Source organism: Elgaria multicarinata, chromosome 3, assembly GCF_023053635.1.
Source record: "Elgaria multicarinata webbii isolate HBS135686 ecotype San Diego chromosome 3, rElgMul1.1.pri, whole genome shotgun sequence".
In the NCBI taxonomy this organism is placed as follows: domain Eukaryota; kingdom Metazoa; phylum Chordata; class Lepidosauria; order Squamata; family Anguidae; genus Elgaria; species Elgaria multicarinata.
The window spans coordinates 29,482,802-29,506,342 of record NC_086173.1 but is presented as its reverse complement, the minus strand read 5'-3'; the positions used below and the strand labels follow the sequence as shown (position 1 = coordinate 29,506,342).

Below are 23,541 nucleotides of genomic sequence, written 5' to 3'. Positions count from 1 at the left end.
CTGCTGCTCACCTTAACTGTATGTTTAAGCATGCAGGAGGAGCGTAGCTCAGTAACGAAGCACATACTTTGCATGGAAAGGGTCCCATGTGCCACTCCTGCCATCTTCAGCGGAATGAAAAGGATCTTAGAAGAAGGCAAGGATGGCAAAGGTTTGTGCTTATGACCTTGAGGAGTCACTCACAACAGGCAAAGGAATGTATCAACCTTTCCCAACCAGGCACCCTCCAAATGTGTTGGAACACAATCCCCATCATTCCCAGCCAACACCTCCCTGGCCATTCTGACTGGGGATGATGGAAGTTGTATTCCAACACATCTGGAGGGCCCTAGTATGGGGAGGGCTGGAAGAGATGGACCAATGCTCTGCCTACACTCCTTCATACCTTCACTGATCACTATCTAAGAATTCAAATGCTTGGATGACAGATGGATGCATGGATGACAGATAGACATGCAAAAAGACCCGTTTGGCCAATCTATGTGTCCAACCTAGCAAAGCTAAGATTTGTCCATCCATTTGCCAAGTTCAATGCATGTTGTGAATTATTAATCCTGGGTTCTTGTTCCCTCCTAACAGGTCCTTGTTTTCTGCTTTCATACGACCCTGTCACCATTCCTTGGAATGAGATGACTTTTTAACCTAGCAGACCAAAGCATAAAAAGACCCAGCATCTGGAAGCTTACAGTCAGATGAATTCAAGCTGAAAGTGAGATGTGGCTTTTTAATAGGGCGGGTAACATTGGAACAGATTAGCAAGGGATGTGGTAAATTATCCAACACTTGGAGACGTTAAGTGAAGATTGGCTGAGTTCCCAAAAGATACGTTGTCATTCAGCTGCAAATAATTGGGCTTAGTGTAAGGGCTGCCAGGCAAAGCTCCATGACCTGTGCAGAGAGGTCAAATTAGATGTTAAGGTGTTCAAATCTGCACCCTCCTCAACAAGCGTGCAACAAGTATGAATCCATCTCAGCGAGCAAATTCACATTGCACAACTTGATACCAACGTAGGGTATCTTGGAATCAGGCTCTTGAGTTCTTGGCTGTTTTGCCAAATGTAGCAAACCCATTAAACTCAGTTGGATTGATAAAAATATATACTTTATTCTCCTCTAGAATGCTGGAAACAAGATTCAGGACACATAAATCTAGGAGCAAGAACCTTGGTCCAGGCCTACAAGAATATGCAACAGGCAACAATAAATATTTTATTTACACACATATGCAAAATTATCAGCAATCCCAACCACGTCTTCAGTGCATATTACTTACTGGATTCTCCAAGTGAGCGGGTGAGAGCAGAATGAAAGAAAGAAAAAAATATAACTGGGGGAAAAAGGCAATCCTTTCGACATACACATTTTCTTGGCAAAATGATCAAAGGCAAAAAGGCACACTCATAACCACACATACACACATACGCACACATACGGCATTTGGGAATAGTTGTAAACACATGTAACAACATGTAATTTAGGGGAGCCGCCTGCCTGCCTTTGAACTTGACAAGCTCTTGGAAAATCAACACCAGCGGTCTTTGAGAGATCATGCCACTGTATGGCCACCTTGTTGTACACAGATGTGACACGCAGAGGTAGAACCAAAGGCCATGAGTATGAAGCACCATGGGGTACAAGTGACCAAGACATCCTCTTATGCATATCCCATCTAAATAAATGGGAGCTGTGCAAGAGCATAGCAGTGCTCTTGCTTGGCCTCTGTTCATTTTCATGGGACTTACAGAGGAGAGCCTCAAATTCAACTGGGACCCTATGTGTTATAGGGACCACGGCTCCCAAGGATGGCTTAGAATAGATGCTCCAATGACGCTCTATGGCAGAGTTGGGCAGAAGGTAGGTCTTTTGGGCTTCAACTCCCAGAAGCCCCTGCCAGCATGGTCAATGGTCAGAAAAGCTGGGAGTTCCAAAAAAATCTGGAGATCTACTTCCTGAAGAGCCCAGCTCTGTGGCACTGACACATTCGGTTGTGGCCTTCAGAGGGCTGGGGCTACAAAAATGCAGAGTAAGTGAAAGAATGAACGAACGAAAGAAAGAAGGAAAAAATGTTCCCTCTAACACATAGTAATCATATACAGTGTCTCAGGAGAAAGGGAGTCCACAGAGGCTGTGCTTAATTTGTGAAATGCCAGGTGCCAGGTTTTGTGTCAATCAAACATGCATGGAAGATACCTCCTGTGATCTGGAAGTTTAACCTAAGCATATGGGGACTGGCTGGGATGAGGGAAAGCCGTTCTGCATGAACTCAGAGGCATTTAAAAATAAAAAATAAAAATTTACAACCACCCTGCAAATACAGGGACGACGACAAGAAAAAAGTTCCAGCTAATGGTAACACAGCTAACAATCTGGGAGAAACGAGCCTTGGTGCGAAAGATTTCGGGGGCTCTGCCCTGACAAAGATATCTGGATCAAATTAAGCCCTGCATGAGAACTGCATTTAGACAGTTGCGAAAGAGTCTGAACTCCTGGGGACTTGGGACTGGCAGTAAACAACCATTCTGGTTCTCCTGGGCTTCTTGCAGTCATCCCAGCTCCGCTGAGTCTCCACGCAGGCTGCAGATGGACAGTAAAACCTTGTTGAGGAGGAAACAGAGTCTGCCATGACTTGGGCCGCCTTCCTCCTGCGCCAACAGGGGGTGCTGCACTGTGCTGTTTTTTTGGTGGTGGTGGTGGAGCGTCATAGTTGACCAGGAACATTTTTGTGGCTTTTCTCGGTGGGGGAAGGTCCTTTGCTTTCCCTTCCTCGTTCACAAGCATTCGTGCAACACCTGCATGTTTGTGCAGTTCAAGCAGCTGACGTGGCAGCACCAGTGGAACGTGCAGTTGCAGCGCTCCGTGACCCGCTGGGTCCGGGTCCGGTAGCCTCTCCCACAGCACAGCAGCTCGCAGCCATCCAAGGCCGGGGAGGAGCTGTTGCAAGAGCGGCCGGCCGTCCCGGCCGTGCCTGTCTTGCCACTGTAGGTGCAGAAGTTGGGGGATTTCTCAAAGTAGACAAGGTCATGGGGGGAAGGGGGTTTGTGGGCAGGATTCTCTGGCTCCAGGTGATGCAGCTCCACGCGGGAGGCCCGGTTGCTGCCCTTGTTGCCGTAGATGACCCGCGAGGCCCCGTCGAAGCGGTCCTTGAGGAAGTCTCCCACTGTCCGGAAAGTGGGCAGCCGCATCCAGCAGGTCTTGACCGTGCAAGAGCCCGACATCCCGTGGCATTTGCATTCCTGGCGCATCTCGGTGAAGACTGTCTGGACGGCAACCAAAGGAGAAAAAGGCCAGTTAGAGGCCGCAAGCGACATGGTACTCATCACTCTGGAAGTCGCCTAAAGGCTCGGTTCCTAGGACCGCCCACTTCCCACAGTGCAGCGCGGTGAGTAAAATGGACTGAGAAGGAAACTGGGAAGCCCATGTTTCAAATCTTGCTCCTGCCAAGTGAACTGAGGCAAGCTGGTATCTCTCACCCTCAGTCTTCCCCCCTGACTCATCTGCGATATGGGGATAATGACGCAGATCTATATTGATAGGGTTTACTGGTCTCATGTCTATGAAGCACTTTGAAGAGTCCAAAGTGCAACATTTCTTCAATCATCATTATCCTTATTATGGCCACAGAGGAGTGTCCTCATTTTCCCAAAGTTAACCTGGGTCACTATGCCCTGGCTACGTGCTACGGCTTTCCCATTGTTCTGCGTGCGTCTTCTCTCTCTCTTCCTACTCTGCTGGGAGCCCCTCTTCTCCACCCACCCCCTAGCCTCTGGCTCATCTCTCTCCCCCTCTGCTTGCAAGTGGGAACTGTTCCCCTGGCGCACTGTGGGCCCCCCTCCCACCCACGGAATGTGGACGCATCTCTCCAAGCCCACAGCTTTCCCTTCCAAAGGGGTTTTACTGCAATTAGAAGAATTGGAACCATTTCCTTCCAGATGTGTAGGAGCCCACATGGCAGCCGGGCTTGTGGTTCTGAGCTTGGCTAGCGTGCTTAGGGTTTGCCTGCTTAAGGGATGCCTCCCCAACAATCCCACCCACCCCCTTTGGCCATTCCACCACCACAGCCCACCCCTCCCATACTGCTAGTGCCACCCTTATCGCCCATCCCATAGCCTCCTCCATGTAGAAGCAAACAGGGGCACATGCATTCCAATGTAGAAGTTCGCAATACATGCACATGCATTCAGGAAGCAAAATGTGCATGACCACACGTACACACACACACACACACACACACACACACACACGTGTGATTTCATGTGCCAAATATCTCTTGCACAAATCCTTTCTCAAGTGCAAAGGCCTTACTGCGAGTTCAGGCAGCAGGCTTTTGGCACTATGAAGCGCAGTGGAAGGCTGGCAGATTTGACGCACGGGGCACAATCCACCAGGACGTTTTCATGGACAGGAGCATTACTGTGTGGCACTGTACAGCCCCTGCTTATTCATGCGGGGGAATGTCCCATTGAATTCTGCCCCATGTTTAATAGCAGGGGTAGCCCTGTCATTAGGCAGAGTGAGGAGGCAGGTGCAAGAGGGTGGGAGCAGGTGGTGAGGTGTTGGAGCCCACATGTCAGCCATCTGGCCTATCCTTCGCCTCCTCAGCCACCTTGCTGCCCTCAGGTGTGGTGGAGGATGCGGCCTCCTGTGTTGCCAGTGTTCAAGCAAGATGCAACCGCCAGTCTGGTTGGCTTTCGTATGGGGAATGGGTGGGCGCCATCATGTCCTTGGCCTCAGGTGGCAAAATCGCTTGGGCAGGCCCTGTTGAACAGCTTAAGGGGAGGGAAGGTCCATATGGATTTCCTGCCAACCAGATTTAGCATCAAAAAGGTTGCAGTGAAGCTTTTAAAACTGACTGCTGGGAGACAGGAGCTGTGGAGCACCCAGAGCTGATGGAGATGTAACTATTTTAGGTCCTCAAAGAGGGGTAGGGGTAGAATTTGACAGTGAGCAAAGAGTTTACTGAGTCCAAAATGGAACAGGAGTAACTGCATAACTGTATCACTTTGGGAGAGGAGCCAACAGCTAGGTTCAGCCTTCTCCCAACTTGGCGTCCTCTAGGTGTGCTGGACTACAACCCCCATCACCCCCATCACCATGCCCAATGGCCATGATGGCTGGGGATGACGGGGGGGGGGTGGTGGTGGAGCTATAGTCCAACACACCTAGAGGCTGTCAGATTGTGCTGATAATGAATGCCTTGAAGAACTGGGGACTAAAATAAAACATAGCTATAGACAGCTGGGAATGGTGTTGCTCTGTGGGAAGTGTAGAGGCCAAGAAACTAGACAGTTTAAAAGGACTGAACTCCTTCCAAGAGTCACTGTGAGTGGAAATAACTTCAAAAGTGGGATATAGTATAGTGGGGACAAATTATTATCTTACGTTCAATACTCAATAACCATTTGTTTATTGCAAACAGCAACCTCAGGGGCAAATAGCATCTTGGAGGGGTTTTAGGCATGACAGCGGTGTGTGCCCCTCACCCCCAGATCTGGATTGGAATTACACTCCAGATTGAAACCCTGCAGTTGTTATCCCCATCCCACCATGGAATAAAAGTAGTGAAGTTAAGCATGCTTAAATTATTTTAAGCGCGCTTAACATACTGTGTAGTTTGGCATTGTGCAGCAGCAATGCAATAGGAAAATTCAAGGATAAGGGATTGAAAATGAAACTGTCAGCTTCATAATCCCCTTATTTAAATCTACGGTGTGGGTGCATTTAGAACGTGGCATTTATGGTTCTGTTTAGCCCATGTCAAAGAACTGTAAACATGGCGATGGAAAAGGTGTAGCAGAGGAAAACCAAAATGATCAAGGGGCTGGAGCACTTTCCAGTGATTTTAACTACAAAACCCATCGTCACTGAGCAATGGCTGTACTGTCTAGCTCCTTCCTATCTTTCCTCTCTCATCACACACTATTGCCCTGCTCGTGCTCTTCGCTCTTCAGATGCCATGTTTCTTACCCGCCCAAGGGTCTCCACTTCTCTTGCTCGGCTTCGTCCATTTTCTATCGCTGCCCCTTATGCCTGGAATTCTCTTCCAGAACTTTTGCGAACCACGAGTTCAATCCCAGTTTTTAAAGCTCAGCTGAAAGCTTTTCTTTTTTCTAAAGCTTTTAGAACTTGATTTTGACCTGTTGTTAGTTTTACTTTCCCCTGTGCCTGTTTGGTGCATTCCCTTCCCTTTCTTATTGTTTTATTATTTTATTAGAATGTAAGCCTATGCGGCAGGGACTTGCTATTTTATTGTTTTACTCTGTACAACACCATGTACACTGATGGTGCTATATAAATAATAATAATAATAATAATAATAATAATAATAATGATGATGATGATGATTTGGGCTGATGGGAGTTGTAGTACAAACCAGGTGGGGGAAAGCTGAGCTAAAGCATTTGTGCCTTAGGCTGGGAGTGTGGGGCATAAGGACAAAAAGGACAAAGATAGATATTAATACAATTATGAATAGTACAGAGAAAGTAGATTCGGAATTACTCTGAATCTCTCATAATATGAGAACTCAGGTGAAGTGGATTAGCAGTAGATTCAGGACAGATGGAAGGTATGATGAACCAATCATGTGAACACCTATTCAAATCACAGCTCATCAGCAATCTTCAGTAAGATTTTTTCTTCATCATCAAGACTGGGTGAATTGTGCTCTGGACACGTGCCGAAGCATTCACGAGACCTGTTTGACAGGTCAAATGGGCAGCTCAACTCAACTTGAGTTGATGTCACCACGTCAAAAATGGCTGTGTGAATGGCATCTCCCGGTCTCAACACACACACACACACACACACACACACACACACACATGCTGTTCACACTTCCTGGCCCACATGCTCTCTCACTTCCTACCAGACGTCCTGCCTCATTGTTGTGTAAATTCATCAGGAAACGCAGGTCCCGCCCCTTCTCGTTGGAGTCGACGAACTCTCGTCCAAAGACCCTGCCGAAGTCAACGTTGTCACTACAGCCGCCCCAATGCCAGTCGGGACCCCCGGGCCCACGCCGACGGTAGTCACAGGTGCACGACTCGATGGAGCCTTCAGAGCATGAGCGGGCCACTGAGTGTGTCACGCCAGCACTGGTGATCGCAAAGATGAAAGCAGTCTCTCGGCAGCCTGGTGGTGAGAAGTAAGAAGGGGATGATAGGACGTGTCGGTAACTCGCATCTAAGTCCATAGCTTACTAGTCCCCGTCCCCCCAGTAAACTCAGAATAAGGGCCATGGACCACATGCTTGGAGACCAACAAACTTTTTGGCACAATAATATTTTTGTTCCTCAAGTATTTTGTCTTTCTTCCCTTTTTCACGTAGGTTTGGTTCACATAACACACTAACCCACCCAACGTGGGTTGTTTTTGAATTGTGGGTTATTGTGTTGCCTGAACACAGCTAAGATTATTGCATTGTCGGAACAGGGTGGCTCATGAGCCATGCAGAGTGCCTTGGTAACTACACTGAACAACCCAGCCGCAAGCCATGGGTTCTCAAGGTGGCTTGTTCAAGAAAAATAAACCACACTGCATGATTAACAAGCCACTCTGTGGAAAATGTGCTGCGTTCAGACAACATGAGAACCCACCCTGTGGAAAACGCACTGCATTCAGACAACACAATAACCCATGGTGGGTTAGCATGTTGTGTGAACCCAGCCTTAGGGAATGGAGGCAACTGAAAGTGAACTTGTCTTAGAACAACCAGAATATACCCATTAAAAATCAGATCTTTGGGCATCCAAAGATCAACAGTGTGTAGAATCAAACCATCAAACCACCCTGCCTCCCACCCTGTGCCACAGTCATGAAGCATCCCATGGCCCATCTTTCCCCTCACTATGTTCAAGACATATAACACTAGAAGGGAGCAAACAGCCAGGGGAGCCTCCTCCATCACCATCCCTATAACGTAGGCACATCTGTCTGCCAATCTCCACCCCCACTTCAGCTCGCACAATCCAATCAAAGTCTGCCATTAGTCTTGCTAACAGCAAGAACCTCACAGAAAGGTGTGTACCCAGCAAATACTTTCAGATGAATCACTCAAGCAAGCACACCAAGCCGTACGTTGCAAGAAAGGTGCGGGAAAGCACAAAGTCATCATCGAATGTGCCGATGCATGGGGATGCTTTTTATTTGTCTTCATCTCACATTGATCCTATAACCTCTGGGATGCTGAGCGTCTTTCAGACGCAATAGCTTCTACCAAGGTGTTTGCTAAATACTTTTCTTTGGCCATCCACATGAGGAAGAGCAGTGGACTCAGCGAAAACAAATGCATTTCCGTTATTGAGCGATTTGGTGCAAATGATCTGGCTAAACAGGCAACAGACTTGGCTATGGTATGATGTAGCAACCTTGCTGAAGCGAAGCAAGTGTGTGCCTGGGCAGCACTTCCGGGGAACCCCATGTAGGCCAGCTTGAGCAGATATAGACCATTCCACTTGGTCGTTATAACAACGGTAAAACGTTGTTCAGGAATTGGTATCTGAAATTGCTTGTTTCTCTCCAGCATTCCTTTCCCCATTTGCAATACGTCTCACAGCTGGCTGGGGCATTCTGGGAGTTGTAGTCCAACACATCTGGAGCGCCCCAGGTTGAGGAAGGCTGGCACATTGTGAGCCTGCTGACTTGTAAACCTATTGTGTTTTGTTTTTTTAATAACTTTTGGTACAGTCCCTTGAGGTGCTTGGGGGTGCAATCCTAGGCACACTTACTAGGGAGTAAGCCCCTCTGAACACAATAGGACTTTCTTTTGAGTAAACATGTAGAGGGTTGCACCATAATAAAATAATAATGATGGTGAAGATGCTGATAATAATGCTGTGTCCTTATGCACACATGATGCTACCATTAGCTGTACTTTGCTTTGTACAAGCACCAGAGCTGAAGCTCTTCGTTTTTTTCCCTGCCTGTGAAAAATGAGAGCAAATCTCAGGGTTAAATTTACCTGCCAAGCTCTCTACCTCCCCTACAGGTGTGATGGTGCATGTGCCACCTGTGACTAGCTGGAGCCCGTCTAGATGAAACGTAACAAGTTGGCAGAGATGACGTCAGCAGTCACGTGATGCTGTTGTTGTTACGTTTCTTCTGACTTTTAAAACCATTCCACTTTCTGTTAAAATCGTTTTAAAACTAACAATGTGCCCCAACCTTTCGTTGTATTCAATGCCATCTTTCAAAGTCATGTCTCGTGACCATGGTCTTTGCTTCCTGATTAGGACAAGTGAGGGCTTTTCTAGGGGAGGGAGAGCTGGCACAACGCGACAAGGGGGAGGGGGAGGGAGGGTAGTGAAAGAGGGGACAGAGGCTTAATTTTGTTAAAAAACCGCTTATCTTTCGGGGCGCACGTGGCCCCTTTAAGACACTGCAGGGCTTCCCTCGTCCCTACGCGTCGCCCCGCCTCCCTGCCGGCTTATCCCGGACTTTCTTTTGAGTAAACATGTTTGTGTAGGACTTTCTTTTGAGTAAACATGTAGAGGGTTGCACCATAATAAAATAATAATGATGGTGAAGATGCTGATAATAATGCTGTGTCCTTATGCACACATGCATATTGTAGGTGCTGTACGAATATAAAGTACAACACAGCCCCTATCTACAGTACAGGGTTACCATACAAAAGAAGAAAGGAATAGGGCAGGAACAAGAAGTGGTTCTCAATTTTTTAAAATTCATGGATTTGAGGACTGGACTGTCAGTCATCCAGTTCTTGTACAGCCATTGATGCAGTGAGAATGACAGCTCTGACTCACAGGGTTGGCATGAAGTTAAATAAGAGGGATGTGAGGCTCTCATCTAAATAAAATAATTATTCTGATTGGATGGTCATAGGAGGGCATCTCAGGAGCCATGGGATGCTGTGGACCTTCCCCTCCACAGGCAAAGGCAGAGGCCCACCAGCAGAGGTCCATCCTACATTATGCCCTGCTGGTGGTGCAAGAAAGGTGGCGTTCCAGGACTGAGTCAGGGGTGGATCAGAGGAGGGTTTGGAGCTGCTGGATCCAAAGCCTCCTCGTTCCCCAGACATGCCCCAAGAATGGTGGGAAAAACTATGCCAGCTCTGGAGCTGGCATACTGAATTTCCCTCCCTTTGGAGGCAATGGGAGAGAATTTTTAAAATCTCTTCACTGGCTGCCAATTAGTTTCTGGGCAAAGTATAAAGTGTTGGTTATCACCTTTAAAGCCCTACATGATTTGGGTCCAGGCTACCTGCGGGATCGCCTTCTCCCATACAATCCGCCCTGCACACTCAAATCCTCCAGGAAGAACTTCCTTCAGCCAGCCAAAACTAGGCTGACAAGTATTACCCAGAGGACCTTCTCTTCTGCTGCTCCCAGACTGTGGAATGGCCTGCTGGCAGGCCTATCCAGTGGAATTTTAGGATGCTTTTAGTATGTTTTTTAGGAAGTTTTAACAATGTATACTATGTTTTTAATCAATATTTTATGTATGTATTTTATACTTATTGTTGTTCCCTGCCTCGATCAGGATGGAGGGGCAGGTAAGAAATAAAATTATTATTATTATTATTATTATTATTATTATTATTATTATTATTATTATTATTATTATTATCAAACCCCCAAAAACAGAGGAAGGAAAAAGGTGCTCTCCCCCTCCTTATGCCCTGTCCTACAAGAGCCTAGTACTGCTTAAGAACTGTCCTTCCTTCCAGTCCTTGCAGGAGGCATCATCCCTCCTGTATAAGAGAGAAGAGGGGAAACCTCTTCTAAGATGCCTTTGTATTCAAAATGCTTGTATTTAAACACACACACACACACCTTTAAATATTCTTGATCTGCTGCCTGATTAAGTGACTGAGGAAGCTAAAAGATCAATTGATGAATAAATCCTGCTTCCCCTTAAAAAAAGAGGTCCATCCATCATTCTCTTGCTGGGAAGGGAGGGTGAGGGAAGGGCAAGAGGAGGCAAATGAGAGTTACAAGGTCTGAGAATTTGTGGGAAAGGAATGTCTTTCCTCTTCATTTCGAGGGAAATAATAATAACTTGCTATAAAATCTAAAATAATACATGACGCCTGATGTACAAATCCCAGCTGTGAATGTCTGGGATGTGCTGTGTTTATATGTTGATCTCAGAAATAAACTTTTTTTTTTTTTTTGCACACAGGAGCTGCATATTCAAACTGCGAGCAATACAAGTTAAGTTCTCCAGTCCTCAAATTGTGGCACCACACTGCTTCCTACTTAGGAAGAAGCAAAGATGAGTGGAGTCATGGTTAGTGTGTCGAAGTAACTGGAGAGAGCCAGTTTCAAGTCCCCAGCCAACCAGGGCCATTTCTACACCTGCTTTTTTCCCCGGGATTGTCCCGGGATCATCCCTGTGCATGCAAATGACACACAGGGGATCCTGGGAGCAGGCAGGGACGATCCCTCCATTTTCCTGCGATAATGTGCTGGTATTGACATTTAAAGCCCTAAACGGTTTGGGGCCAGGTTATCTGAAGGAACGCCTCCTCCCATATGTACCTACCCGGACCTTAAGATCATCTACAGGGGGCCTTCTCCGTGAGCCCCTGCCAAAGGAAGTGAGGCAGGTGGCTACTAGGAGGAGGGCTTTCTCCGCTGTGGCACCCCGGTTGTGGAACGAGCTCCCCAGAGAGGTCCGCTTGGCGCCTACACTGTACTGCTTTCGTCGCCAGCTGAAGACCTTTTTATTCACTCAGTATTTTAACACTTAATTTTAACTTAAATTTAAATTTTACTGTTTTAACTCTGTATTTTAATCCTATATCAACTTTGCTGTGTGGTTTTATCCTGGTTGCGCTTTTTATACTGTATTTCGTAATTGTGTTTTAAACTGTTGGGTGTTTTACTGTGGTTTTAATTTTTGTGAACCGCCCAGAGAGCTTCGGCTATTGGGCGGTATAAAAATGTAATAAATAAATAAATAAATAAATAAATAAATAAATAATCCATAGGTGTAGAAAGGGCCCAGGAAACCCATTCGGAGATCTTGGGCCAGTTACCTGCTTGAGCAACAACCTACCTTACAGGATTTTTGTGAGGATAAAATGGTGTGTGGTGTGTGAGCGTGAGGGCCAGCCCTACCATTGGTAGAATGAGGTGGTTGTTTCAGGTGGCAGATGCTGCAAGACAGCAGTAAGGTGTTGGAGGAGTCAGCTGTGTGCCCTGCACACCTAGGCTAGTCTGCTGCCTTCAAGTGTGGTGGAGGATACTCTCCCATCAGTAATGTGGAAGTAAGATTAAACTGCCAGTCCAGTTGGCTTTTGTAATAGAATTGGAGGGGGTGTCATCTTGTTCTTTGCCTTAGGAAGAAAAATGTCTTGTGCCAGCCTCCCTCTTTCTGTGTGTGTGTGTGTGTGTGTGTGTGTGTGTGTGTGTGAGAGAGAGAGAGAGAGAGAGAGAGAGGTAGGTAGGTCTATGCTACCATGAGCTCCTTGGAGAAATGGTGGAATAAAAATTAATTAATAAATACAGACAACATTAAGTCAGTCCCAATAACTGGGAGCCCAGTGCAGGCTCCTGGTTCTTCATGGCTAGGGTCCCTCTACTAGAACGACCTGATACAAAAGAGGGCAGGGCTCCTGCAGCTCTAACTGTTGTGATGAAGAGGGAATTTCACCAGGTGCTGCATGCATACAAATGACACCTGCTGAAATTCCCCTTTCAATACAACTTTTAAAGGTACAGGAGCTCTGTCCTCCTTTTCCATATGGTCACCCTATTCATGGCACTCCCCAAGTGCAGGCACTGAGTAAATTCCATAGGACCATGCTACCTTCTGAGATATTATAGCATTTCATGTGCACAATCTCCCAGTTTCCCGAGCTCTAGGAAGTTCCAGGGCACCTGTTGCAAGCCTCTCCTTGTAAGGGAGTGCAATTGGGTGTTTTGGGGAGGTCTGTTTATCATGGTGCACAGGGGAGCAGATAAATCCCAAGATTGTTGATCTTTAAAATAGTATCAGTTCCCCCAAAAGCAAACAGCATCTACTTGAACCCCCTCCTCTGCAACCAGGCTGTTTCTTTCAAGTCAAAGACAATGTTCATACTTGTTTCTCTGGACTAGTCAAATGGCATCTCCTCCAGCCCCAATCCAAGCATATGCACTGTGCCTTAAATCCATAGCCACCAGTGCTCATTGAAGCCATCAAAATCCATTGAACAAGCAAGCATCTCTAGCTATGAACTGATCATCAATAGCCATTAGTATGCAGTCAAGATAAACAAAAGATGGTCATCTCCCCACTGGGTACACGTAATAGTATTTCCATGGCGACATGAGTGTAATGTATGAAGACTATAATTAGACATAATTTAACATTATTTTAATAACAATGAGCTGTATCCAGTTGGTGTCATTCTGGGGGCAGAATGCTCTTCAAAGCAGCAGATGATTCCGTCAGTGGAACAGGGAAGGGAACGATTTTCAGTTCTCCCCCCACCCCCATAGCCTCCATGCCACCTACCATATGGTTCCAAATGGTCTCCTAACCCTGCGGAGCAGATTTGGGGGGTTGGGGATACAAAAAATGGCTGAAAATGGCCTCCCTTCCCGTTCCACTGACGGAATCGTCAGCTGAAACAAAAAGCACTCTGCTAGCCCAATACATTTGGGCCCAATGGATGTGTTCTCTGGCCCATTTTATATCCCTAATGAATGGGGGAGGTGACCCTATCTTCCCATTTTACTTACACTACTAACTGCGAGCAGTAGCCACGACTTGGCTTTGGGAACTTAACTGGCTCGTTCCACCTCTTGAATGACCTTCCGTGCTAAATGAAACGCAGATGGCTGAACCCTGTGCTTAATGTTGGGGGGGGGGGAGGGAAGGGTGACAGAGCTCAAGCCTGCTTGGAAGCCACATACACATTGCCCCAATATCAATCCTCATGCATATCCCATACAATGCTGCAATCTTACTGCTGCTTGATTTTATTGTGTTTTTAGTGGCTCTTGAATCCGCCTTCCACAAAAAGAAGGAGCCTTTCAGCAGGCCTATCCAGCGGAATTTTAGGATGTTTTTAGGATGTTTTAACAATGTATATTGTGTTTTAATTCAGTTTTATGTATTTTATATTTACTGTTGTTCCCTACCTCGATCAAAATGAAGAGGCAGGTAAGAATTATTATTATTATTATTATTATTATTATTATTATTATTTATATAGTACCATCAATGTACATGGTGCTGTACAGAGTAAAACAGTAAATAGCAAGACCCTGCCGCATAGGCTTACATTCTAATAAAATCATAATAAAACAATAAGGAGGGGAAGAGAATGCAAACAGGCACAGGGTAGGGTAAACAGGCACTGGGTAGGGTAAAACTAACAGTATGAAGTCAGAACAAAATCAAGTTTTAAAAGCTTTAGGAAAAAGAAAAGTTTTTAGCTGAGCTTTAAAAGCTGCGGTTGAACTTGTAGTTCTCAAATGTTCTGGAAGCGCGTTCCAGGCATAAGGGGCAGCAGAAGAAAATGGACGAAGCCGAGCAAGGGAAGTAGAGACCCTTGGGCAGGCGAGAAACATGGCATCAGAGGAGCAAAGAGCACGAGCGGGGCAATAGTGTGAGATGAGAGAGGAGAGATAGGAAGGAATGTATATTATGTATACATAATATACATAATAATGTATATTATGTTTTAATTCAGTTTTATGTATTTTATATTTACTGTTGTTCCCTACCTCGATCAAAATGAAGAGGCAGGTAAGAAATATTATTATTATTATTATTATTATTATTCTGCAAGAAGAAGGGCTCCGCTCATGAAAAGGCCCTCCATCTGATTTCTTTGGGCTCCCCCTTCCATGCCCTACACCCCGGGTCACGCCATTCAACAGGGTCCCCTGGCCCTCTGTGTTGCCTCCTCCTCCTCCTGCAAGCCTCCTTACCTCTGTTGACAATCTTGCCAAAAATGTTGGGCCCCGGCGTGGTGGGGCAATTCCACCGCCGGTTGCGGAACTGCCACTTGCACTCCTTGATGGCGGTTTGCAGGCCGCTGCTGATGCTGTGGAGGATGCCTGGATTCTGGCGGATGAGCTTACGCTGCTTGCGGCTCAGCAGCTGGAGGGAAGGATCCAGCACCAGCTGCACGTTCTTGGAGTCGGTCAGCAAGTTGGTAGAGGAGGCCACATTGATGATTCCCCTGTGGGCAGAGAATTCAAGGGATCTAAGCACTTGGCAGAGCGATGACTAGAACCGAAAAGCCGCAAATATTCAGGAGGCACCGGAATGTCCAATTTCACCAGGCACTTCTGAACGCGAAATTTCAAATGGAAGCGTCTGTCCTGCAGTTTCAAAATGAAATGTTGCACTTACATTTGCAATGTGCATGATTTAGACTTGCTTGCAGCTTTGGGTTGTTTTGGGGCCGGATCTACACTACTGCTTTAAAGCGCTTTGTAACAGTTTTGAAAATGGTATACGGAGTGTGTCCTGGGACCCAACAGTTGTCAAAACTGTTATAAAGCACTTTAAAGCAGTAGTGTAGATCCTGCCCATCAAAAATGAAATATCGTTAGCCTATCACCTATTGTATATTAAATATAAGTATTATTATTATTTATTATTATTATTTATTTATATAGCACCATCAGTGTACACGGTGCTGTACAGAGTATATATTTGAAATCGTATATTTCAGCTAAAGGATGATGTGAGATGCTACATGCCATTGCATGTCGACTATTTCTTTATTTAAAACCTGTATGCCTTGCCGTTCCATCAGAATTGACCCAATATGGCTAAACTGGTTAAATTCAAGGTGGCTGCCAACAATTCAATTAACTGAATCCATTAAAGCAACAGCAGGAGGGTGCTGTTGCACTCATAACCTGCTTGTGGCCTTCCCATAGGTATCTGGTTGGCCACAGTGTGAACAGAATGCTGGACAAAATAGGCCTTTAGTCTGATCCAGCAGGGCTCTTCTTACTTCCTGACTGTTAGAGCAGTATGGCAATGGAACCAGTTACCTAGGGAGGTTGTGGCACACTAGAGGCATTCAAGAGGCTACTGGACAGCCATCTGTCAGGTATGCTTTAGGGTGGATTCCTGCATTGAGCAGGGGGTTGGACTCGATGGCCTTATAGGTCCCTTCCAACTCTACTATTCTATGATTCTACGATTCTATATCCTTATGGCTCCATCCAACAGTACGTGAGTGGACTTCTACTCACACAATGAGACTTCCCCTTCCTCTCCTCCCCATTACACATCCCCCAAATCTGCTCGAAAGCATCTCACCTTTCCAGAGCAAGTTTGTGGGGTGAGCATAGGGCTGCAGGAGGGAGGTGATACTACCGAATACAATCCGAGCATAACAAATGACCATCCATGTGAAAAGAGGAAATCAGATAACGTTCACTAAGAAACTGCATAAAAACATTACAGAAATGATACAAAAATTAGGAATTAAAACTTCCTACAGAGTGGCTACATTGTCAAAAGGATCAGGAGAACCAACTATTCCAGAGAAAGATTTAAACCAGTTTCCTATTACTCAAATGCCTTTCTAAAAAGAGTGGGCCTCTACAATCTGGTGGAAGGCCATCAAAGAGGAAGTCAGGAGGGCTTCCCTAGGTAGGGAGTTCCAGAGGTTAGGAACAGTCACAGAGAAAGCTCTCTGCCCTTGTCCTAACCAAAGCCACATCAGATGAGACAGCTTCTATAAATTATCTTAATGTGTGGACAGGCACATATCCAATATTAAAAACACAAACAAATATTAAATACGATTGCATGCCAGTGAGGAATACCAACCCGGGTAAACACACTCCTCTTGGAGTCTATATATAACCAATGAAGAAATTCTATCAATTGTTGGATGCTTTACAGCCCCAATGGCACCAGGTCATGTAGATGGAGAATCAGTCTAGTTCTTAAATTGATGGGGAGCAGAGTGTTCCTGTTACTAGCCAAAGCCACCCCGAACAACTGAAGGAGAGCCAAAAGGAAATGTCATGTGCAGTCGAAATCTGGTGCATTTGGCATGCTCGAAATGTGAACATACCACGACAATCCCCTTTGTTACTACTCGTTTGATGAAAACAATGCAGAATTAACCTAGCAAATCCCACTAAAACCACACTGGCAACACATAACTTGCACATCAAAATGGCAGACAAGGTTCTCACAGGATCAACCCAGATGAGACAATTTAAAACAAGTTGTGCAAAATTCCTGTGCCTTTCCTGCAGCAGTCAACCTTGTCTATCAATGTTACCAGCATTAAATGCTGCCTAAGCTGTCAGGGCTAATACACCTAATAGACCTATGTCCATTCATTTGTTTATCCCCCTCTCTTCCTCCCACCTCATTTTAAAAGCCTTGAAAGCCAAAGAATCTAGTGGCTATCACCACAACTTGGGATAGTAAATTCCACAAGTTAGTGATGCACAGTGTGAAGAAGTACTTCCTTTTGTCAGTCCTGAACTTAACGCCAGTCGCCAACATTCTTGGGTGACTCCAAGGTCTACTATGGGAATGAAAAATAAATTTCTTCCCCACCTCCTCACTCCATGCTAGTGCTGTGCCAAAACACCATCCACCCTTCCTCCTCCTCCATCATCATCATCATCATCATCATCATCATCATCATCATAGATTACATTTCTATACAGCCCCATAGCTGAAGCTCTCTGGGTGGTCTGCAAAAGATTACAACCTCTTTCACAACCTCTTCGTTTCCCTGTGAAAGAAACAACAATTTTCCTGCCTTTTTCATTGGGATTTTGAGAATTTCGGAGAAATTTCTCAGGGCGCAGGGCTTCAGTGCTTACCTTAATGGAAAGAGGTGGCTAGGTTAGGGATGGGGGTGCACTCTTTCTTTCACTATTTTTATCCCCTTCTATCCTTGCAGCTGAGAGAGTAGCATTTTTGTTTTTGTTTTGCTGTTATTAAAAGTCCTTTTAACAAGAAGAAGAAGAAGAAGAAGAAGAAGAAGAAGAAGAAGAAGAAGAAGAAGAAGAAGAAGAAGAAGTTGTTCTTGCTCAGCTTTCAGGCACTTGAACAGGCAACAGCACAGGGAAGGCCCAAGTGAGGAAGCCATCATTAAGCCCTCTAGGAGGCTTTTCTGAAAGCACCAGCAGCCGGAGAGGTTACGAGGACAGAACAGGAAAAATGGGGAAAGAAAGCACACACGGACCTCTCAGCTGCCTCCTTACAGCTAGGTAAGCACTGAAGCCAAACCCACACTCTGAAAAAAATCTCCAAAATTCTCACCCTTTCTCACAATTTTTGGGTGCAATTTCTTTTCACCCTTCACCGCAATGAATGGTCAAAAACAAATAGATCGAAAGATTCCACACAGTGCTGCTCCATACTATTACATAATTTTAAATTACTCTGTCATACAGCACAGGAAAACACTAGTATCTGATACCGAAGAGAACACTTTTACAGATGATGATGATGATGATGATGGGTTTGATCCAGCCTAAATTTGTCTCAGTTAGTTCCCATCCAAATCAATGTGAAAAGTTACTCATGACTAACTTAAATAAATTAAGTACCACTGATTTCAAGTGTAGATGTTTAGATTGACCTGTTATTATTATGATGCAATTGTTAACCAGCTTCTTGTTATTATTAGGCTCAATCTAGAATCTGGAATAATAATAATAACGTAAATAAAAGCAGCATAATAATAACGGTATATTCTTAAGGGTCAACCTATTACTCATGCCCCACCCAGTGGAGGATACAGCAAACAGCACCTGTGTGGCGACTTCTCCACACAGTGGCCATAATTTGTAGTGCCATTTACTACCTGGGCCCTGCACATCATGTTTAGAGCCTCCATAACAGCAGCGCCACATATTCTTGGCAGCAGCTTGTACTGGCATTGATCGATCCCACCCACATGATGGAGCGGTATCCATGGGGTATCCTGTGCAGATGCTATTTACGTCAGTCTCCAGTCATTGATGTGAGTTGTGTCTGAGGAGAAGGGAAGCTGTAATATGTCATAGCCACCTCCCTGCAGGTTATGCAAGGGTGCAAGAAGTCACACAGCCCCCTCCTCTGTAGATCTTCCTGTTTCAGAAAGCATCTGATGGAACGGATCATCCGGTATAAATAGTTAACTTATGTAACTGCTACTGATTTTGATTTTCTCGTTTGAAATAGTGATAATTCAAAGCTGTTTTATATTGTTGTTTTAAAACGGTGTGCTGCCGTATTTATTGTTGTCTGCTTTTTGAATGGATTGCTCTTGTGTGTGAAAGGCTGGATACAAATGAAATGAAATAAATAAATGTTGATTGCTGCTACCTCCCCCGCCAGCTGTGAGCATGCCTCCTAAGTAAAGAGTGCATACGTGACACTTCAATCTGTTAATTATTTTTGTGATCCATTTGTTCATTCAGTATATGTTACTCTATTGATGTTGCTTTGTAGGTGTTTTTTTTTAACTAACCAATAACTCACACATTGATAGATTAATTAACAACAGATAGATTGACAGAATGATAATGTTTCACTGGACTGCTCATGGATATTTTAAAATTGTTAAGGTACTTCCTTATGAGTTACAGCCCTAAACGTTGGAACATATATGTTCCAAGACACCCTGATATGTAGAAGAATGCCCCAAATAGAACATTTGTACATCTCTCCCACAAAACAGGGCTCAAAGTGCCCTACACAATATTGAAAAAGGCTGCGTAGAAACCAAGAAAGCCAAAATTTGGCACTCGTGCTTACTAGAAAAATATGAAATGTGAGGAAGGGGCAAAAAAGTGTAACTTCTAAATGGTTACAGGATTTCCAGGCAACTCAGAAAGCTAAAATGTGGTAAACCCATAGCTGCACTGATGATTAGAATAGTCTGAAAATAGGGCATCTTCACACATCATAGTCTAAGCTTGCTTACCTTGTAGTAGAGGCCAGAATTCCAACCCAGAGGAAGACCAAGCCGAATGCACTGCGGGACCAAGGGGTGAAGGAGTTCCATTGCATCCTTCAGATTTGGGTTTCGGGGTGGGGAGCCGTAACAAGGAACATATAGCTATGCTTGCAAAATGAAAGCTCATTTACTAATATTATTTAAGGCATTTGGGCCTCACTGACTCATTCACTGACTCACTGGACTTGGAGGATCGAACTTGTTAAGGTACTTTCCAATGAGCTTAGGGCCCTGAAATTTGGTACACATGTCATCCAAAACATGCAGATGGAAAAAGGGAGACACTGGAAATAGGGGACTTAAACAAGTATGCTTAAAACTAGATTCTTGCACTGAGCAGGGGGTTGGACTCAATGGCCTAAACAGCCTCTTCCCACTCTATGATGTTATGACTGAGTGTGTATCCCTAAATGGCTAAGGTGCTTCCCCCACCCCTGTCCACGCAGAAAACTTAAATTTGCCTACACACACACAGCCAAGATATGCTGCGTTCTAGAAAAAGGTTGACGGGGGCATTTGTCAGTCTTTCCTTAGAGATGGGAGACAAGAAATATCCCCTCCCCAGTGGTTAAGGTAACATCAAGCCCCCTAGAAAGCTGAAATTTTGGGTTTATGCAGCCCAAACTATGGTGGTTACTATGAGAGACTAAAAACTAGGCATTTCCATCATCTAACAACCAAAATCTGTGGTATGATGCTTATCTCATAACAGAAGCCAGGATTCCGATACAGAGCAAATCATATGGGTGCAGTGTCCAAGTGGGAGTTCCATTAACTATGGGTGTTTCATTAACTCCTCAGACTTGCATTTGGAGGGAGGGAGGAACACTTCCACTAGCAGCCAGACACCTAGATCTATGCTTGCAGAATACAAGCTACATTTTAATATTTAGAGATATAAGTGCTCAGCCCAACTCATTTTGCTGCACAAAGCAGTCGCACCTTGCGATCTAAGATTCCTGGCTCCTGACACCTGCCTGGGTCCCCCAATATTTAGATTGACCCCCTCGGTCATAGCATGCAACCAGTGGAGGCTGGTGGCTCTGATGTCAATGGGGCGGAGAATCCGCTCCAGGTTTCACTCAGATCCAGTCAGAACTCTAGGCGTGCACCCTTCAGATCATGTGCTGCTTTCATTAGCGCTTTTGAAAATGCTGGTGCTCCGGATATCCAGCTAGGTGAGCTGTCGATAGCAGGCAGAATAAACGATACAGGGCTGGTGTGCATTCATATGCAAACGTAAAGCGACGGAGTTGGTATGTGAATGCAAAACCTCCACTGCCCAAAATGCTCACTCCCATGACAAATGCCTCTACTCTGCTGTCCCTTTCATTCAGTGATGATCAGACATGCACATAAATAGCGCCAGAAGGGCTCTCACTCCAGAGCTGAATCAGATCCCATGTCAAGGATATGCCCTTAGCCTTGAGCAGCCCCCTTGGGAATTACCGTCCTCACAGGAATACTATTAGGATTAACAAATTGAAGGAATATTGTTGGTTGCTCCCAAGAAGGAGCAGACTCAAATCTAAATGTAAAAAAAGAAGTGAAATACGAAAGTGGCGGTAGTAGTAATGGGAAGAAATAGTAATAGCAATTATGTAGTTGTGGTACTGGTGATAATTATTCAACAACAGATAAATGTAAAGTAATAAATAGCAACAGCAAGAATGCAGTCTGTTCATAATAAAGCGCCCGACTTCCATGCCCTTTGGGTCTGCCGCTTCAGCAGCGGTAAGAAGAAATGTTACGAGTAGCTTTTCAAAAGGGAACGCGGGCAGCCCCGTCACACCTACAAATCCGACCGCGGCGTCTGTCTGAAGACCGAGCCAAAGCCCCTTCCAATGCCCGTGCAGCCCAGTCAAGGGCCCTACTGCCCTGTCCCTTCTTCCACGCGGCTGCAGAGAGATACTAGAGCCGGACCCTCAGCCCGACGACTCAACGCGCCTCCGCTTGGGAACCGCACCGCCGAAACCACGTCCGGATGGCCCAGCGTGCGCCCCCTCGGTGCTGCTCTAGCCTGGGCACTTGACGCCGTTTCCCGAAACCCTGCGGCAAGGCTGTGGAGCGGGCAGCGTCGCAGGTTGCCTTCGCGGGAGCCGGGCCGGGGTGGGTTTGCTTCTCCCCACCAGCACCATCCCGCCACCCCAAGTCCCTTCTTTTGACAAGGCGAGCCGCCGCCTCCAAAGGCGCAGCAGCGCGTAAAGCGCACTTACCACCATCGGCCGCTGTTATTCACCGCCAGCGTGTTGGAAAGAGAGGAAAAAGCCAAAACCCACAAGGTCTTCAAGCCTAGCATTAATGCCACGGGGCTCATCGCTTCGCCAGCCCTGCCTGCCTGCTCGGCGGAACCGCAAGGAGGAAGGGGGGGAAAGGCAGAAGAAGAAGAAAAAGCCGAGGAGATGGGTGGGTGGAGAGGTGGGGTGGCGAATCCGTCTCCAAAGCCCTCGCTGGAGAGGCGCGCACCCTGCGCCCGGGGAGGGGTCCTCGCTTGTAAAAGAAGGCTGGAGCCCAAATCGAAGTTTAAGGGGGGGCGGGGGTAGAAAATGGGAGAAAGGGAGAAGCTGCAGGCGAAAAGTTCCCCGAGGAACCGTTCCAAAGGCTTCGGTTGCTGGCAGTTCCCGCCGGTTGGTGAGGATTCCCCTAAGGCGCTCGAGGGGGAGAAGGCTTGCGTCCTGCTAGTCGAGGGGCCCTTGAAGCGTGTCTGCGATCCCCTCGCCAGGGCCGGCTTCTTATAGAGGCAGCGAGGAGGGTCGCCATGGAGTGAGCCATCCAGCCAGGAAGACCCGGCGCAGTGCGCTCCCGCGAACAATGCGCCCTTGCGCAAAAGAGACGCATCACAGCCCGACGGGGAGGGAAGGGGGGGAGAAGCCAAGCGCCTTTTGACGGGCCGCTCCCCTTCCCGTCAGATTAAATTCCAGGAGACCCGAGATACCGAAATCCTCTTTCTGGAGGAGGGGAGGCTACTTCATGCTTGTCACTCAACTCCCCCAGCCCCTCACCCCACCCCACCCCAAGACGGGTCCGCGGCCAGTCATTCGCTCCGAGGGATCTCTCGCCAGGCGCTTTTCTCCGACGTTCATGACCCAAGGGAAGAAGGAACAGCATCCAGAGGGGACGAAGGGACTTCAAGGCGGCCTGGTCGGCCGCAAGGATGGAAGGGCTGCAGCGCAGAGCCCGGCTGGAGGTCGTCCCTGGCCGTGATCCTCAGCGACTGCCGCAGCTGCTGCTCCATCCCGCAGGGATCGCCCCTCTCCGTGGGACTCCAGTAGCTAGCCACACTTGGCCGCCGAGGCTTTGCGGTGGCTTCGTTCCTCCTCTCCGGAGTCTTTTGGCTGCCGCTGGCCAGACGTCATCCCCCCGCTTGGGCTTGGCCTGAAGAGTCCTCAGCGCCTCCTTTCATCCCGCGGTGGCGGAGAGAGAGAGAGAAAGAGAAAGAGGCGGCAGCAGCAGCAGCAGATGGAGCGAATTAAGCCTGCTGCCTGCCTGCCTGCCTGCCTGCCACTCGTGCACTCAGTTCGGACGGCGGCTCCAGCCTGGGATGCAGCTGCAGGGGAGCTGCGGAGACATGGGCCAGATCTACCCAAAGCAGAATATGACACTTTGGAAACGCTTTGAAAACTGTACATGGAGTGTGTCCT

General features: G+C 46.6%; 1 protein-coding gene across 1 annotated transcript; it reads right to left on the bottom strand.

The window, feature by feature from the left end:
- Positions 1-2,710: 2,710 nt before the first annotated feature.
- WNT1 (Wnt family member 1) lies at positions 2,711-22,264 on the bottom strand. Its single transcript, XM_063123137.1, has 4 exons — positions 22,117-22,264; positions 14,889-15,142; positions 6,866-7,131; positions 2,711-3,257 (listed from the first exon to the last, which is right to left on the bottom strand). The coding sequence occupies exons 1-4, from the start codon at positions 22,215-22,217 to the stop codon at positions 2,769-2,771; spliced, it is 1,110 nt and encodes a 369-aa protein (XP_062979207.1). The 5' UTR covers positions 22,218-22,264; the 3' UTR covers positions 2,711-2,768.
- Positions 22,265-23,541: the final 1,277 nt, after the last annotated feature.

Excerpts from the sequence above, each read along its gene's own strand:
- WNT1 (XM_063123137.1), bottom strand. The coding sequence starts at position 22,217 with ATGAGCCCCGTGGCATTAATGCTAGGCTTGAAGACCTTGTGGGTTTTG. Across the intron at positions 15,143-22,116 it reads AATAACAGCGGCCGATGGTG|GGGAATCATCAATGTGGCCT; the intron begins GTAAGTGCGCTT and ends CTCTGCCCACAG. Across the intron at positions 7,132-14,888 it reads TGGCAAGATTGTCAACAGAG|GCTGCCGAGAGACTGCTTTC; the intron begins GTAAGGAGGCTT and ends TCTCACCACCAG.